This window comes from Haliotis rufescens, unplaced genomic scaffold (assembly GCF_023055435.1).
Source record: "Haliotis rufescens isolate VD_foot unplaced genomic scaffold, xgHalRufe1.0.p SCAF_2, whole genome shotgun sequence".
In the NCBI taxonomy this organism is placed as follows: domain Eukaryota; kingdom Metazoa; phylum Mollusca; class Gastropoda; order Lepetellida; family Haliotidae; genus Haliotis; species Haliotis rufescens.
In genome coordinates, this window is record NW_025963890.1 from 17,101,126 (window position 1) to 17,119,470 (window position 18,345).

General features: G+C 41.1%; 1 protein-coding gene across 6 annotated transcripts in view; it reads left to right on the forward strand.

The window, feature by feature from the left end:
• Positions 1-18,345, forward strand: part of LOC124135653 (contactin-associated protein-like 2) — a 189,794-nt gene that overhangs the window by 149,530 nt on the left and 21,919 nt on the right. For all 6 annotated transcript variants that reach the window (XM_046501090.2, XM_046501096.2, XM_046501095.2 and 3 more), the window contains 18 exons: positions 56-375; positions 1,162-1,295; positions 1,861-1,970; positions 2,333-2,566; positions 3,337-3,571; positions 4,350-4,573; positions 5,744-5,890; positions 6,316-6,495; positions 7,656-7,887; positions 8,874-8,978; positions 9,137-9,279; positions 10,001-10,261; positions 11,569-11,721; positions 12,669-12,848; positions 13,294-13,428; positions 14,978-15,149; positions 15,655-15,743; positions 17,641-17,726. In XM_046501090.2, the coding sequence (XP_046357046.2) occupies positions 56-375; positions 1,162-1,295; positions 1,861-1,970; positions 2,333-2,566; positions 3,337-3,571; positions 4,350-4,573; positions 5,744-5,890; positions 6,316-6,495; positions 7,656-7,887; positions 8,874-8,978; positions 9,137-9,279; positions 10,001-10,261; positions 11,569-11,721; positions 12,669-12,848; positions 13,294-13,428; positions 14,978-15,149; positions 15,655-15,743; positions 17,641-17,726 (3,140 nt within the window). The remainder of the gene's footprint in view (positions 1-55; positions 376-1,161; positions 1,296-1,860; positions 1,971-2,332; positions 2,567-3,336; positions 3,572-4,349; positions 4,574-5,743; positions 5,891-6,315; positions 6,496-7,655; positions 7,888-8,873; positions 8,979-9,136; positions 9,280-10,000; positions 10,262-11,568; positions 11,722-12,668; positions 12,849-13,293; positions 13,429-14,977; positions 15,150-15,654; positions 15,744-17,640; positions 17,727-18,345) is intronic.

The following is an 18,345-nucleotide window of genomic DNA, read 5'->3' on the forward strand; positions in this document are numbered from 1 at the left end:
TTTTACACTAAAAATAAAGGACACTCATAATAAAAACCATTTTCACTTGTTACAGGTCTCCAGGTGACACAGACGTTTGTAGGATGCTTGAGGAACGTCTACTTCAACGACTTCTCCGTCCTCCACGGCCTCCGCACCAACAACTCTCAGTGTGCCTATCATGGAGGCTTAACCCCTGAGTTCAAATGTGATCCCACCCAAGAGATCCCTTTCACCTTTCCAAGGTCGTCGTCGATGTTGCGACACAACACTCCTATGCTGCAGAATCTGACGGTGTCATTACAGTTCAAGACAGTCAGGAAGAATGCCCTGTTGTTCTACGTGGAGCTGATCTCTAAGAGGGATGGTGGCGCTTATGACTTTGGTTTCATTGAGGTAGGAACATGTCATTTCATTATGAAGACGTACTACGTAGGGTGTCCTTTGAAAATAGTTTTAGAATTATGCACATATTTGGTATGTCCTGGAAGTATTTTTACAAAAGCTGATTAATTACACAACTGTGTTAGCCTGAATGTCTTGCTCCCAATGCAATGAAGACTGCAAGAGTTATCTCCCCATTTGTTGTGCAAGAAATTTAGTTTTGCTCAGACTTTAATAACTAACGTAAGAATCCATTAAAATTTGTACTTTCTTTTTGACTTGATTTGCTGAGGGTGCACAGAGAAATACTGGAGACTCATTGGATATCCCGATGGCTACTGTTCGATTATCAGTGTCCTGCAATTCATAGATCAGGACCGCCTCCATGGTCTAGTGGCAGAGTGTCTGATTGGAAAGCGCTGGTACGGGGTTCTATTCCTGGCTGTGTCATACCAAAAGACATTTTACTTGTTGTTACCCTGCCTGGTGCTCGGCATTAAGGGGCTAAAACAAGCATCGGTCGACTCAGAGTCAGTATACTGTGTCTACTGTGTCTAATATGTGTCTCTACCCTGACCTGACCAGTGCTTGACATTCAAAGAATATAGACCCAAACCAATATGTGTTGCAAGAAATACAATTTATGGCCAAGATTGGTTACCGCTCAGTGCATGTAGCATTACCATTGTCTGGTGTGATTATGAATTTATTTGGCTTTGACAGATGTGATGCAGTGAGATATTTGTTGTATTAATAAATGGAATATATGTAACACCTGTCTCCCTGCTGCTGCTGTAGGTGTGGGTGAAGAATGGCCTGCCCCTCCTGTACTTCTCCCCCTCCAAGGACCCCACCCTCACCCAGAACCTCACCCTCCCAGCCCAGGTCAACAATAAACAGTGGCACTCCCTCAAGCTCACCCTCAAAAACAAGTAAGATGTTGGAACGCTGTAGATAATCAGTAGTGATTATTGATGTTAGTCTCTTGAAGATGTTGGAATGCTGTAGAAATTTGATCATGGACTTATTTGTATATGGCTTTTGAAAGATGGTGGAATGTAAAAATCAAGAGTAAATTTATTGATGTGTGCTTGTTGAAACTTAAGATGTTGGAATGCTATAGAAAGTCAATAATAAGTCTATTGATATGTGACTGTTGAAAGATGTTGGAATGCTTTAGAAAATCAGAAGTAAACTTATGCAACAGTTCATTCAGAGGTAAATATTAAGTACCAGGTAGATATTTGGCATTCATGTTATTGGCATATATTTCACGATAACGGGTTTCACTGCTGTATCTAACAATGAATGGCCACATATCGTGTGCTCCGTGTGTTTATGCATGCATGGAGGTTACACTGAAAAGAGAAACTGGGAATTATTCCCAAGATATTTTCCTACCTATCAAACTATCATTAACAATGCTGGTCAAACCGGGATGGACATTTTTTAACAATGCCATTAAGATATCCAATAACAGCAAGTGTCTCTCCACAGCAAAGCCAAGATCAATGTGGACGAGACGACAAGAACCACATCCCACTTTACTCAGACTTTACGACAGCGAGGCAAGATTGTGCTGGGGTATGGGCTCCGACGATATAAAAGTGAGTGACAAGATATGCAAAAGTTCTTTAATTCCTACTTTGGACTCTCTCTGTCATAGGGTCATAAAGGTCTCTGTACCCTTGCTTTTCATCCTTCATGATCGCCTCTAAAACTTTGATGATCCACCAGGGGCGGTCGGGTAGCCCAGTGGTTAAAACGAACACCCGGGTTCGATTCCCGACATGGGTACAATGTTTGAAACCCATTTCTGGTGTCCCCCGCCATGATATTGCTGGAATATTGCTAAAAGTGGCGTAAAACCATACTCACTCACTCACTCACTCCATGATCCACCAGTACTTGTCATCATTAAAGCCACCTGGCCTAGTTTCACTAACACTTCTATATATATATTGGGCAGATTCTGAAGGGTTTGTGGGCTGTATGAAAGCCATCAAGATCCAGGACAAGAAGATAGACCCCATCAACACCATCGACACCAGCGCCGCAGTCGGCATCAAGCTGGATGGCTGCCACCTCGTCAACTACTGCGCTGCTGACAACATCTGCGAACACAACAGCGAGTGTCTGTCTGACTGGGATGGCGTACAGTGCGACTGTCCCCAACACTATGAGGGGAAGGCCTGCCACTTCTGTGAGTACACTGGCCTCCTGGTTAACTATGTCATGTGCGTAGACTTGTGTCCCTTAGTCAGGCTAGGATCTGCTGATCATGAGTTCACATCCCAGATATACCAACCCGTGCTTGCCGTAAATGGAGATTGTCATAAGAGGCGACTAACGGGATCGGGTGGTCAAGGTCGCGGACATGGTTGATGCATGTCATCGATCCTTATTGCGTGGATCAATGCTCATGTTGTCAATCACTTGATTGTCTGGTCCAGACTCGATTATTTACAGACCAACGTCATATAACCGGAATATTGCTGTTATTAAACAACAAACAAACATACCTGTTCCTGGATTACCGTCACTTTGTGCTATCCTGCTATTTCTATTTTGCAGAAATGCCATGAAATAAGTGAAATAGTGTTCAAAGTTTTATTAGATCCACTTCATCCTCTCACAAAGTGAACTTGATTTATTCCCAACTGACTGACACACTCACAAACCATGTTTAAAGTTAAAATGAGTGACAAAGATAAAGAAATTAAAGACCTTGCCTTTAGGCATTTTGTGATTCTTGTAGATAAAGGTAATAAGTTAAAGAATCATTTTATGAAGTTTCATGCTGTTACACGACAACCTTGACTTTGGCCTCAGATCAATAAACAAGGGCAGATCCAGCATTTTTAAAACGGAGAGGTCCAAAATATCAAAATCCTCTCTCAGATACTTTTACTGCCTGCAACATACTACATTTAGTACGCCTTTGATTAATTTTCTTATTTGACTTTGCTTCAGCCAAATATCCAAGAACATGTGACGCTTACTTTCAATCTGGCCGCAACACATCTGGTGTGTACCTCATTGACCTTGATGGCAGCGGTAACCTTGACCCTGTGTACGTCCAGTGTCACATGAACAAGATGCACAACGATCACATGTACGGGGAAACAGTGATTGACCACAACTTCCGCCTCAATACCACTGTCAGGGGGAGCATGATGAATGACGTCCGCTACCATCTCGATTACAGGTACTGTCTCCTCTTGGCTCACTTGTACTATCTGTTTTAGGCGTTGATGAGACTAACATTGTCATTCATGGCTTAAGTCAGTTTCACATTAGATCAGATTAGCGCATAAACTGGCATGGACAGCCAAACAATACAACTCAACTCATGATAGATATTCTTATCTTTCCATGATACCCAACACTGATTCTCATAACGTGTCAAGTGTATATTTAAATAGAACAAAATATCTGATTATCTCTACCAAAAGTTTAGTTGTGTATTTCTATTTTCCGGATGGTGTGGATTGGATCGTTGTTCATACAGTCATCCACTGTTTCGGTTGGCAAAGACTTCATTATTTACAGGCCACAATTCGGTCTGCACCCTGATACGAGGGGATGTCGCCTTAATTTTCAGAAAGACAGACTCAGTCTTCTATTTCATGACTGACAATTAATTTCTCATCACCCAAATTATCGTCAACAAGTTGGCCAAATCATCAAGTTAGCCAATAAAAAAACCAGAAAATTAGTCATGTGACTAATAGTATTTGTTGTCAAACTACGGATTGTTTAACGATCTAAAGTGGTAGGCATCTAGTGAATATTTGTTATATTTTTGTGTAGGGTCATGTTTTGTATTCTTGAAAGTAAACAGGTGGTTCTGCCTGTCTGTAGAGCTGCCTGTCCATTAGTTCTTAGAATTAGTATTGTTGATGAGAAGCCTGATTACGTACAACAATCCTGGAACTAGACTGATAGCTATTGGAACATTCACACTAACTTATTCCAACTTGCAGAGGCATGAGCCGAGAGCAGCTGCGGACACTGACACTGTTCTCCTACGAGTGCCGTCAACACGTAGCATACCGATGCCGACAGGCGCCCCTGCAGCTGGGGATGAAGACATGGTTCAAGGCAGCGAACGGAGAGATCGTGGACTACCTCAGCAACCACAAGTCTGGCTACTGTGACTGTGATGGAAGGGACTCATGCGACGGACAGAAGTGCTTCTGTGATCATGGTGGGTTTTATGTCCAGGTCGTGTGGAACCCATAGCTTACCTGTGTATTGATCCCATGGGTATTCCAGGGTACAGTAGGCCCACAGCCCCCTATATTTGTCGTATAAGGCAGCTATATGGATTGGGTGATCAGGCTCACATTCAGGGTGAATCTGAGATTTGAACTCACTGGATCGTAGCACGCCTTGGACCACTGAGCCACCCGTGCCCATTATGTGATTACAATCAGCTTGTGTACACATTATTCACATGGCCCTGGCCCCGTGAAGATCCGTGAAGACCCGTGAAGATCTGGGGTAGAATAGGTCTTCAGCAACCCATGCTTGTCGTAAGAGGTGACTAATGGAATGGGGTGGTCAGGCTCGCTGACTTGGTTGATGCATGTCATCGTATCCCAATTGTGTGGATCGATGCTCATGACATCAATCACTGGTTTGTCTGGACAAGACTCAATTAATTACAGACCGCCGTCATATAGCTGAAATATTGCTGAGTGCGGTGTTATACAACAAACAAACAAACAAACTTGGACCTGGATGTGTTATTGTGACACCAACCCCTGAAGCACCACATGGGGTTTCTAGGTTAGAGTACATCCTGGGTAACCTATGCTTGTCATGTGATGCGATGTAGTGGATTGGATGGTCAGACTTGGGGACTTACGATTACATGTCATCTCACCTTGGCGGCATGGAACATTGTACACATTATCACTAGTTTGTCTGGTCCAGATTCACTTATTCACAGGACACTTTTAATTAGCTGGAATATTTTTGAGTGCGGCTTTAAACAACAAATACACAAACAAACAAACATTTGGACTGATCACAAATTTTATAACCACTGCAGATGATCACCCTGAAATTTAACACGATTCCTTTTTCAGATGGAGCAAATATATTCCCCATTGACAAAAACATACATGAAACAGAAAATCAGTATATAATCAAGTATTGAAGTCACTGTTGAATAAGAAACAATTTGTTTTCCAAATGTGGTTAAGGTTTGATGTTTAGTGATGTTAAGTTGTACTTTTTCCTTGCTTATTTTGCCAACTTCTAGAATGCCAATCAAACAGTCAACGTTTTGTGACGTCTAATGAATCGAATGATTGTCTTGTCATCTGCCCTTTGACCTTCTGTCCTGTAGACTGACATTCTTTGTTGTCAGCTTCTGACACGTGGAGAGAAGATGTCGGTTTCAACGGAGTAAAGAGTCAGCTTCCATTGGTGGACATCACAATCCTCCAGAGTGAGATGGAGCACATTCAAGGGGAGGCAACTCTATCTCTTGGTCCTCTACGCTGCTGGGGAAATGGTATGTTTAGTGGGAGAAAAATAACCTGCATGGTGGACTCAAATAAGGCCACAATAAATTATTTAGTAGATTTTCAACAAAATGTTTAAGAAGTGAGGTGGGAGGCATTTAGAGTTTTGGGAAGGGGGTGTTAAGTAAACTGTTCAAGGAATCTGTTTGGGGAAATGTTGCTGGATGTGATTCAAGTTAATACTTGGTAGGACCCTGTATTTCATGTCTGGCTCAAGGCTGCTGAGTGCACATATAAAGATTACATTTATATTTCAAATGTCGATAAAAAGTGTTTTCTGATTTGTAGGTATTATTGAGTGTTTGATGCTCCTAATTGAATAATACATTTTGAGATACTTATCTCTAACATTAACATTCTGCATTGATGCTAATGCGATACAGCAATATGGCCACTTGTGTGCGTCTGCTTGCAGTGAACCAGCCACTGGACCAAGCCATCACCATCACCCAAGAGAACAGCTACATCCGGCAGCGGCCGTGGGTGCGAGGAGATCTCTACCTCAGCTTCAAGACACACCAGACCACCGCACTGCTCATCTACCAGAACAAAACTGACACCAATGCCAACAGTTTCTTGATCAAGATTGTAGATAGTACGTTCATGATTCCTTCATTCATATTTGTAGGATGCTAAGGTAGTCTAGTTGTTAAAGTGATCGTTTTCATGCAGAAGATTTCATTTCCCACATGGGTACATGGGCCTTTCTGGTGCCCCTCTGAGTTCCGGGGAACATTGCTGAACGTGGTATAAAACCATACTCGCCCAGTGTCCTAGTGATGGACTGCCGGACTGATTGGCTTGGAGTCAGTATACATCTACAGTGAAGTCTCTTTAATCCAACACCCGTTAATCCGACAGTCGGCTTTATTCGACACTAATGATGGGAACCGATTAAATCAGTGCTATTTAGACCCGTTAATCCGACAGTCTCGCACTCCGACTCCGACACACCTAATTTGCAAAGAATTACCGAAATCACTCATTAATCAGTCTCGTAAATCCGACACAGTGATCAGCGTACTCCGTGGTCATCTGCCCGCGAGGATACAGCCCCGTGTTGTGATGCGAGACGAGTCGGCGAGTAGTTGCATATTTCAACGGCTGCAGAGATAAATTTGCTTAACAATAAACAATTACTGCTTTAAATAAACAAAACAGGATTAATCACATGCCTAGATTACCGCAATCTCATAAAATCGGGTACAAGTTCTCACGACCACTGAGGATATCCCATTACAAGTCACGTCAGAACGACCTTTCGCGAACTTTGACCGACCAATGAAAATTACTAACAGGAAGTCAACATTAGCAAGTAAGAAAGCAGCTTTCTTAAGCATTGCGGCACAAGTTTCAAATTGGCGACTTCCATTCCAGACTATGCTTTAAAAAGTATTTTGAATCAGTCATAAATTGTGTTAAACTATCGTGTAGTTGTCCCATTTTCAATCACAAACGTTGATAGTACCTAATTTCATTTATCTGACATACTTGTTAATCCGACATAATCATATGCAACCAACAATGTCGGTTTAATGGGACTTGACTGTACTGTGTCTGAGTGGGGCACCCATGTTAAACTCTGACCTATCTCAGTGGGCTAGCACTGTAAAACTAACATAAGTCCAGGCTAGTAAAGCAGCCTCATATGAACGTCGCTATGTAAATTAAATACTCTTGAACGCTATGTTAAATCCCATTTCACCTCACCTTATGATGAATATCGCATTAATATTGGGGACTCCCTGCTTTCAGCTCACCAGGTGGCTTTCAACTTCTACATCAATGGTCAACACATCTCCCACACCCTCTACACAGCAAGTGCCCTGGACGGCGATGACTGGCACACAGTCGGCATCGAGCGCGACCCCTACAACATGCGACTGACGTTGGATGGGAAGAGACAGCTTGTGGAGCTGCCAGACGCTCTTCAGCAACAGGAGACGCTGTTTAATGGGATGCTTATGGTTGGCGGAATACCAGAAAGGTGGGTGTTATTGTCATGGAAACAGTTACATTTCACTATTGAAATGTTTTGTTTTGGTTTTTTTCTGGACGCTAAATAGCATGTGGTGTCATGAATAAAATGGATTATATTTCATATGTGTCTGATTGATAGAGGCTCACAATGCAGTGTTGCATTCCTAATCAGTGCTAAGCTTCAAAGGTCTCACAGCCAAAACTGTAGGGATATCCACTAGTGGTGGGACGATGCAATGGTGGATAGCGATTTATTTACTTCTCGATACAGGTATTAAACACAGTGGCACATTAAGTCAAAAGATATTGATTCATACCTTAAATGTTTTCTGTATTTATTGTTAAACCAGACACTAATTCGTAGTGAAAAATGGCAGTGAAACGTAAACATTTTTGTCCATTGCACCATACATGACACAGCCAACTGTAAATCGTCAGTGTGCCAGGTATTTTGCAATCCTGTGTATGAAAAAAAAGATGGCTAAGGCACCACAGAGCACATGCAAGTATCATGATACGTATTGTATTGTGAACAAGGTATCGTGATATGTATCGCATCACACAGTTGGTGTATCGTCCCAGCCCTAATATCCACCTATACACCTCGGAAACTGTGGGTCTATGTCTTACATGCCAGCAGATGCATGTGATGAGTGAGTGTTCCATATAAACATAAGCTCATGACAGAACATTTTGTGGGATCACGTGATGGCAGATCATTTTGTGTAAGCACGTAATGGCAGAGCATTTTGTGTTAGTACATGATGGCAGAGCATTTTGTGTAAGCATGTGATAGCAGAGCGATAGCAGAGCATTTTGTGTTAGTACATGATGGCAGAGCATTTTGTGTAAGCATGTGATAGCAGAGCGATAGCAGAGCATTTTGTGTTAGTACATGATGGCAGAGCATTTTGAGGACAGACAGCTTGCTTTTATGTTTCTGAAGTTTTTGGTTTCATGCATATTACAATGATTTCCTTGTGTTGTATTCAGGCTTGCTGAGAAGACAGGGGAGAGAACTCCTGGTTTTACTGGCTGTATTCGAGGTTTTCTGTATAATGGAAAGTTCCAAAACTTAGAGAAAGCTATTGATGCAAGGTAAGCTCTCAAATACATCGTCTCTTAGCAATAGTAAAATAACTAATAAAATTAGTACTTGAAAGTTATTATAACTTAAAGGGATAAAACTTTATTAAAAAATGTATGTTAATAGGCAATAGTCCTATCAGTCATGTATATTTTGTATGCATTTGCAGTATGGGTGGCGTATATAAAGGGTGTGTGTCGTCGTGCTGGCCAAACCCATGTGATAACGGAGGGACGTGTGTCGAGGCCTGGGACTCCTACCAGTGCAAGTGCAAAGAAAAGTGGTCCCATCACGGCCTCAAGTGTGAAGTCGGTAGGTGCAACAGTAGCCACAGAGAGACATCAACAGGACAATGTGATATTGAGGGCTGATCCTTTCTGCCCAGTAATGATCTTAAATGCAAGGACTTCATTTTTTTTTTTTTTTCTGGGTGGTGGGGAGACAGAGAGATAGAATTACACACTCAAAACATATTCATTGGATGTCCATGACAAATGGGTAGGTCCCTTAAAAAAATTATCATCTCTTCCTTGAAGAGAAACAGCCAGCCAGACTGTTCCAAACTGAATCAACGTTTTTCCAAAAAATGTTAATCAGACGCAGTATATAATGAAAGGGATATCCATGTTGAATACAATGTTTATCAAATTTTGGACAGGAAACCTTGTCAAGAACATATTTGTTCATGTATGTTTGGTAAAACAGTTCCCAATCAGACATTTTGTACCCCACTCAAGAAATGCAGTGGGTAAGGTTAGTTAATAGGGGATTGGGTACTCAAGTAGAAAATTTGTCCCACACTTATTAAGGATCCTAATTTTCCTTCCTTTCCTTTCACCTTAAGTGCTGAGGGGCGGTGTGCCAAAGACCTGGGTTCGATTCCCCACATGGGTTCAATGTGCGAAGTCCATTTGTAGTGTTCCCCGATGTGATATTGCTGGAATATTGCTAAATGGGGCATTACACCATACTCACTCACTCTTAATGGTGATTAAAGACTATGAAACATACTGATCACTTATGTGTTTTACAGACATCAACCGTGACTCGGTGACCTTCAGCGGACATGCAGCAGACGACTCCTTCCTCTTCTACAACATGACCTCCCACCCGGAGATCCTGATGGACACCATCATCCTGAGTTTCCGGACATTCCAAACCGACGCCCTGCTCCTGTACGCCCACGACCACCTCAATAACTTCGTGCAGCTCAAGTTGACGGACGGGAACACCATCACCATCACCTTCAACTCCTACAAGAACATCATCAGTGACTCCATCACACTGAAAAATGGTAGGATCGTACTTCATCCCAGTGTTGTGCTTGCTGTCTAGATGTCTTTAAAAGTGCTTGAATTTTTTGAATTCTTGAAAAGGCCTGGAAATGAGATAATGTACCTTTAATATATGCCTTAAATATATCCAAGCAGTCCCTTTTTCAAGTAAATTGCCTAAAAATTAATTTATCTTTTCACAGTTTTCAACATTTGAAATATTATATAATGTTGAAAGTAAACGATTTGTACATAATCTATTTATTGTCTGTAACCTTTTATCCCCTCCCCCGGATTGGAAAAACAGGGGAAAAGCAATCAGCATGTCCGTCGGTCTGTCCTTCATCCGCTTTCCGTTTCTGGAGCAGAACTCTAAACCATTAAATATTTCTAGATGAAACTTGCTATACAGATCAGTCTAGTGGTGAATTGGTGCCTTTTGATGATGTGAAATTTTTATTTTTCTTATTTTTTGTTTCCATGATGACAAGTTTGACTTACGGAAAATGAGGGTAGTGCACATTCCAGAGCAGAATTCCAAAACTGTTGAATATTTATTGAAAAAAGTGCTATACAGATCAGTCTAGTGGTGAACTGGTGCCTTTTCCTGTTTTCTGATATTGCAAAAGTATTGAACAGCATTTAGACTTCACTGAACTGAGGGTATCCAGTGGCAATGAACCAAAAGTGATGTATAAATAGCTCAATTTTCGAATTGCACCAGACCGGGGGGGATATGTCATTTCCTAATGACTCTTGTTTTTAATTATCCGCAACTGGTTATGTGGCAGGGTGGGGGGGAACTTGGGGTATTAAAATGGACCCCATCTGTCTGTGCCATCCAGAGTAGATCTTGAAAACCGTTCAATATTTCTGGTGACTTTTGATAGTTTGGGTTTTTATAAACATCAATTTTGGATTTTCCATGGCAATAACTTTGATTTAGGCTGGAAATGGCGGTAGTGCTTGTTTCCGTAGCAGATCTTGAAAACAGTACAATATTTCTTCACCAAGCTTAGATAAGATAGGTCTAGTGGTGAACTGGAGCCTTTTAATAGTTTGGGATTTTTTTATCATTTATTTTTCGAGTTTCCATGGGAACAACTTTGACTTAGACTGAAAATGTCAGTAGTGCTTGTTTCTGTAGCTGATCAAGAAAACCTATACAATATTTCTTCACCAAACTCAGATAGGTCTAGTGGTAAACTGGTGCTTTTGGATTGTGCCATGCCATGAATTTTGTGACTGAAATTCAGTACACACCCTGATATACAAAGAGGAAAGCAACATATTTTTAGCTGATGGAAACCTGACGTTGTTTTTCCAGAGATGTTGAATGACGGCCAGTGGCAACAAGTGATTGCAGAACATTTCTACAACTTCACCCGGCTACATGTACACAGCGAGACCAAGGTCATCCGGGTGGAACGCTACAGACTTGACAAATATGCACGTCTGCCATTTGACAGAACAGAGAAAGGTTTGTGACACCAGTGCCGTAGCCAGTCGGGGGGAGTTGCTCCCCTAGATTTCGTATAGAAAACAGTTTTATTTGAATCAAGTTGGGGACAAGTGATACTTGCCCCCCTTCCCCAAAAAGTTAACTATGGCCTTGGACACACAACAGAGACAACAAGATCAAATTGGAAAAGTAAATTTTTTAAATTTACAAATTTAAACTTATGTCTAATGATTTTGATGTTGTCATGATGGATGAAATGTTTACGTTGTATTTGTTTCTTGTAATAAATGGTGACTGGTTGGTGTTGTGGCATTACGTCAATAATACTTGTATGAATGGTACTTGGATGATACATGAAGGATGTGCTCTCAACTTTTGATAAGGATAATAAGATACGTCATTCTATTTAAATATAAACTTGACATGAAAATCATTTTTGTGTATCATGGAAAGATAAAAAAATATCCCTTCCAAAACTTGAGTGGTATACATGGATGGAACATGGATGATGTACACAATATTTCTTTGAATGATGATGGTGATAATACTTCCATGGTACTGAGAGAATACGAGGAGTGTAAACATATACAGAACATCCAATCCATGGTTTGACTTTACTGTCAGACCCGTGTAGGTCTGGGGTAGAATAGGTCTTCAGCAACCCATACTTGCAGGAAAAGGTGACTATGCTTGTCGTAAAAGGCGACTAATTGGATCGGTTGGTCAGGCTCGCTGACTTGGTTGATGCATGTCATTGTATCCCAATGGCGTGGGTCGATGCTTATGATGTCAATCACTGGATTGTCACTGGATTGTCTGGTCCACACTATATTATTTACAGACCGCTGTCATGTGACTGGAATATTGCTGAGTGAGGCATTAAACAACAAACAAACAAAAACCTTACTGTCACTACTATCAGGGATGTGTCACTGTTGGTTTATTCAAGATATCTCGATTTTCAGAGGATGTTTTAATGAGCCGCCCAATGGTCGAACCTGCCCCCTTTGTCAACCTGTACGTGGGCGGTGTCATGGACGGCGTGACCTTCATCCCGTCCATCGAGGGATGCATCCGGGGACTCAAGATTGCTGACACCATCATCAACTTGGGAGCGAAGGCTCGCGAGAGGGGAAATTCTTCTGGTACGTCGAGACTTCGTACAAGAACAACATCATCCATTTCAAAACATTGACATCTGTGGAGAAACATTGGAAATTTTGGAAGTTTGATCAATATTTATGTTTTAACATTCAGTGCCATTCAGAGAAATATTTTACTATTTTATTTACTTGTTTGAAAATGAAGGTCCAGCTGTGCTTATGGCTTTGTCGTCTTTCCATCTGTCCATTTATTAACTTGTTCTCTGAAATCCTGAGGATGTCGAGCATCTTAATCACACTGAAATTTGTTCATGGCATTGAAATAGAAATTACATTAATATGAGATTCAGATTAGCTCATACAAGTAAATTAAAAAAATATTTCTGAGGTATCTATTCATTTGATTGAATTTATGGCTGTATTTTGATTCCATTTATTTTTTTGGTCGCTTTATATGTTTGTTACTGTAGTTGTTTGTTTGTTTCAGCTCTGTATCCTGAGTGTGAAGCTGGTTGTTATGAGAAGACCTGTTTCGAGGGCTATTGTGACGAGCACTGGAAGGACGCGGAGTTTAACTGTGACTGCAGTGAGACTCAGTACACAGGAACACACTGCGAGCTGGGTGAGTGTCTCCTCTCTCAACAATAATGTGCACCAATAGATTCCTCGATATTCCTACACTCCTGAGTTTCTAGGACTGCAGTCCTGCTTCATGTACATGTTGTTAAACATATGGTGTCTCCATAGGCAAGTGACTTTCAATTTGGTAGGTAGTTAATTTGGTAGGAGGAGATGGTTATTTGACTGTTTACCTTCTAACGCCTCACATGCTGCTTAAGTTGTATACTCCCCAGGGAGCTGAGAAAGAAAATCGAACGCTCACTGATCCAGTGACCGGAGTGATAATAAGATTTATTATGGTCTAAGCGCACTTGAAAAAATATAAATTGGAAAGTGCACTATATACATTCATAATACAGTACAATATAAGGCAATGCAATGCAATTCCAGTGCAGGGTAGGTTTTACATTCCTCTTTGCTTGTCAACTAATATAGGCTGAGGTGCCCACAATGAGAGGGCAACCCTGGGTTGACCAACTGTCTGGTGAGGCCTGGTTGAATTGCTGTTGCCATGCTGTTAAAATTAGGTGGCCATGTATTGATACAAACCGATACAACTGTATGGTGAAAATGTAAAATTGTATGCACATAGATTGTAGGATACTAGTTTCTGTATGTATACTCAAGAGCGGAGGTCTCTAACCAATGTCTTATCATTTGACTAAAATGTGTAGAATGTGTGTTTTTGTTGGGATATTCATTTCCTTTGATTATGGAAGTGTTTCTTATTTTTTCAAATGTCAAGTTTTTAGGTGTGGCACAAAGTGTATTGTTGTAGCCCTAACCCTAAGACTATTAGTACCACCTTTGTGGTGTATTGCATAGAGCATCCTTCCAGAGAGAGGAAGGTTGGTGGATCAATCCCCGAAGGGATGTTAAAAGATTGTACTTGGTACTCCAGCTGGCGAAAACATTAGGGGGATAAAACTGGTCAGCTTGAAGTCTGTGGAGTCTAAGAGGTACACTGTGTCTGAGCGAGGTATCCATGTTAAACTGTAGCATGGTACCTCAGCGTGCTTGCACTAGTACAAGCAGCCACATACACACACATGGATGCTATATAAGTAAAGTTTTTGAATGTGACGTTAAACCCTATTTCACCTCACACTATTGACCATCCTAATACTACTGCTTAGATACATAAAATAACACTCTCTGCAAGGTTTGTGGCGCATATGTTAAGATATACAAAGGATGAGACACTGTTTTACTGTGAAACTTGCGCATAAGAAGGAAATAAATCTCTGTACCCAACTGTGCGGCCCTTGAGGTGCATATATTGCTGGGGAAAGGATGGAGCAGGGTGACATCCAACAGATGACATCTATAACTTGTCTGCTGCTGAGAGGGTATTAGGTCAGTTGGACAGGGTGTCCGAGCTGGGATCAAAAGGTCCCTGTTTTGAGTCCCATCCCTTTAAGTTTGTAAGAATATGGCATACTTTTGTTTTTGAATGGAAACATTCAAGTTGACTTATTTCTGGCAGGAAGGGATGTGGTTTCAGTGATAAGCAGTGCTTTAATTCTTCTGAACTTGCACATGATTTTCAGAGCCCTGTGCAGGAGTTGCAGGAAACACCGTCGTGCAGTACGGATTCACATTAGAGGAAGCCAATCAGCATACTCGCCAAGAGCAAGTGTCCTTGACCTTCAAGACAATGGCAAGAAGGAATAGTGATGCTCATCAGCAGGCGTTGGGCATGATCTTTGTGCAGAGCTCCGAGTAAGATATAACTGTGTCATCTTAACGTTTCTTACCTAGGTAACAGAATGTGACGTCATCCCACAGATGACATCGCTACCTTATCAGCTAGCTGACGATGGGGTTAACCTCTTTGTCATTTGGACAAGGTGTCCAACCTCAGTTCTGAATGGCATGAACTCCTTCGAAGGATTAGGAATTTTTATGCCCGCTACACTGGCACCCTACGTGGGGCTGAGCATGTTCATATCAAATTTGAGCAAAATAAGTCTCAGTGCCCTCGTGAACATGTAGCAGGGTGTGGAGTTTTCCCATGGATGAATCCCTTAACTTGAAGTTTGCCAGAATTTGACCATTGCCACACTTTGTTTTTGAAACATGCTTGAACATATGTGGCTGGTCTGGCAGTGGAGATTGTTTATGGAAGAAGTACATTAATGTCACAAGTATGAAGGTGTGTAGTATAGTGAATTCACTCTCAAGAGATTTTATAGAGTTTTCTTATCACAATTTATTTCTGTTCCAGGACGAAGGATTACGTTTTGGTGTGGTATGAACCAGGCTCCTCACAAAGAGGATCCATCGTCATAGAAACCAACCAGGCAGTTGGAGTGTGTACGTATAAATACCCTGCAATATTCAACACCTCTGCATTTAAATATTCGTTAAGGATTTTGACATGGAAGTAAGTGAAAAGCTGCTAGGACAAGTTAAATGAGAATTGGATGCTACTCTGGTTGTCTGGTAGCCTTTTCATAGCTTGCCACTGAATTTACTCTTTCTAAAGAATCGAAAAGCTTCATGAAGCTCATGTACGGGTTTAAGTTCTTTCCATCACAAAAACAACATTTTGGAATACTAGTGTAGCTTAATTATCTTACAGCAGTAAAATGTGAAACTGGGCAACTGTGAGTGAGTGAGTATGGTTTTACGCCGCTTTTAGCAATATTCCAGCAATATCACGACGGGGGACACCAGAAATGGGCTTCACACATTGTACCCATGTCAGGAATTGAACCTGGGTCTTCGGCGTGATGAGTGAACGCTTTAACCACTAGGCTACCCGACCGCCCCAGGAGTATTAATGACAATGGACAATCTATCACCGACTTGAAACAGTGCTATTGAAAATCATTGTCAAAGAATCTGTAAGATATATATAAAGAACACCCACAATTGGTAGACTCATTGTTGCAATACCCAAAGCAATGACAGATAAACTATAGTCGTACCAAAAGAATCAGGTGTTCTCTTTCTTCTTTTTGTCCCCCGCCGCGCGAAAGCGCGAAGCGGGGGATATAGTATTCACGACCATCCGTCCGTCCGTACGTACCAGAACTAAACACCGGATTGTCTTCATATTTGGAACTATGGTGTATATACAGACTCCGCAGACACCAGTCGGTTTTGGTGACCTTGACCCCATTTTCAAGGTCACAGCAGGCACATCTGCTTTTGGAGTTGGAAAACGGTGTTGCCGCGATATCTCAAGAACTAATCTCTGGATTGTCTTCCTATTTGGTACTAGGGTGTATATACGGACTCCGCAGACACCAGTCGGTTTTGGTGACCTTGAGCCCATTTTCAAGGTCACAGCAGGTAAATCTGCTTTTGGAGTTGGAAAACGGTGTTGCTGCGATATCTCAAGAACTAAATACTGGATTGTCTTCATATTTGGAACTATGGTGTATATACAGACTCCGCAGACACCAGTCGGTTTTGGTGACCTTGATCCCATTTTCAAGGTCACAGCAGGTAAATCTGCTTTTGGAGTTGGAAAACGGTGTTGCTGCGATATCTCAAGAACTAATCGCTGGATTGTCTTCATATTTGGTATTTTGGTGTATATACAGGCGGGGGACATTTCCTCACCTCTGTGACAAATACTTGTTCTAACTAAAATGGATAGAATTATCATAAAAATACCTGTATGTTATCAGACATCATTGGAGCACTGTGACTGGATAGCAGCCCAATGTCCCTAATGACGGGCTGCTCTCTGTTATATTGATATATGACGTCATTGGCGTCACGTTTGTTGTATGATGTTCTATGACGTTGCTGTTTGTAAGTCAGTGACCTCCATTGTGAGGTTTCTAATGCAGACACTAAACTTATGCTACCGTTTGTACCGTTCATTTTGGGATTAGATACAACTCCTATTGATTTTGAGCTATAATAATGCTAACTATTGTTTGATTTTTCAGGGCATTATCATTTGCAGAAGTCCTTGGTGTGTTCAACTACCCCCCTTTGTCGGGCAGTCAATGGCAGACCTCAAGCTTCTGCAAATGATAATTCTCTGAAAAATAATGCTACCCTTATATGAGTGGTACTTTTCCAACAAAAACATGGAATATTGTTTTATGACAGTTCACTTACTGTTTATTGCAAAGATGAATGTGAGTGGTACAAAATTCTTGAATCTATGCCGTATATGCTTCGTCAGATCGCTGCACAGTCTGACAGACTGAGATGAACATCTAATGATGAATTTTGACCTTGTGTTCAGATCGGATGAAGGTTTCCGGAAACTTTGCTAATGGCGAACCCCACAGGATGACCTACAAACGAAGTGGTCCCGAAACGGTTTTGACCGTAAGTATAAAAAAAATCTTGTTGTCCTGTTACAGGTATTCCTTGGGAGAATGTTTGTTTATTGATTTTTTTCTTGAAATAATAAAATGCTTCCCACTTTGATTCCATCTTAAAGTTAATACCTTAATGCATGGTAAAACAATAAATACTTGGTTTGACTAAAGTGTTTTAATCATGATTTTTATTTGGTTGCATGATCTTGGAGAATAGATATACAAGTATATATGGTGATGATTTCTGAAGAGATATATATTATTAGAAAATCATAGTTGTAGGATAGAGATGATGTATCGATAACCTTTTATCCTGTATCATAGCTCGGTATCCATCATATATGCTTGTCAGGACACCCCATCTTCCTGCATGAATCATGATCCATATCCGTTTCATATTCATTCCCATTTTTAGTTTTGCTGTCGGGGAAAAAATCCCTCTGACGGCCATGCTTGATTGAAGTCTATTTGAAATTTTTAATGCTTCAGTAAAATGAAAGTGAAAGTGTTTTCTTTTGATCAATGTTGGGCTTGTTTGTGAATTTAAGTATGTATGTTTTCCAGCTTCTGTAACAGTTTTGCTCCAAATGCAAATTTTCAGTAGTAAGGAAATTGTGCTAAAAACG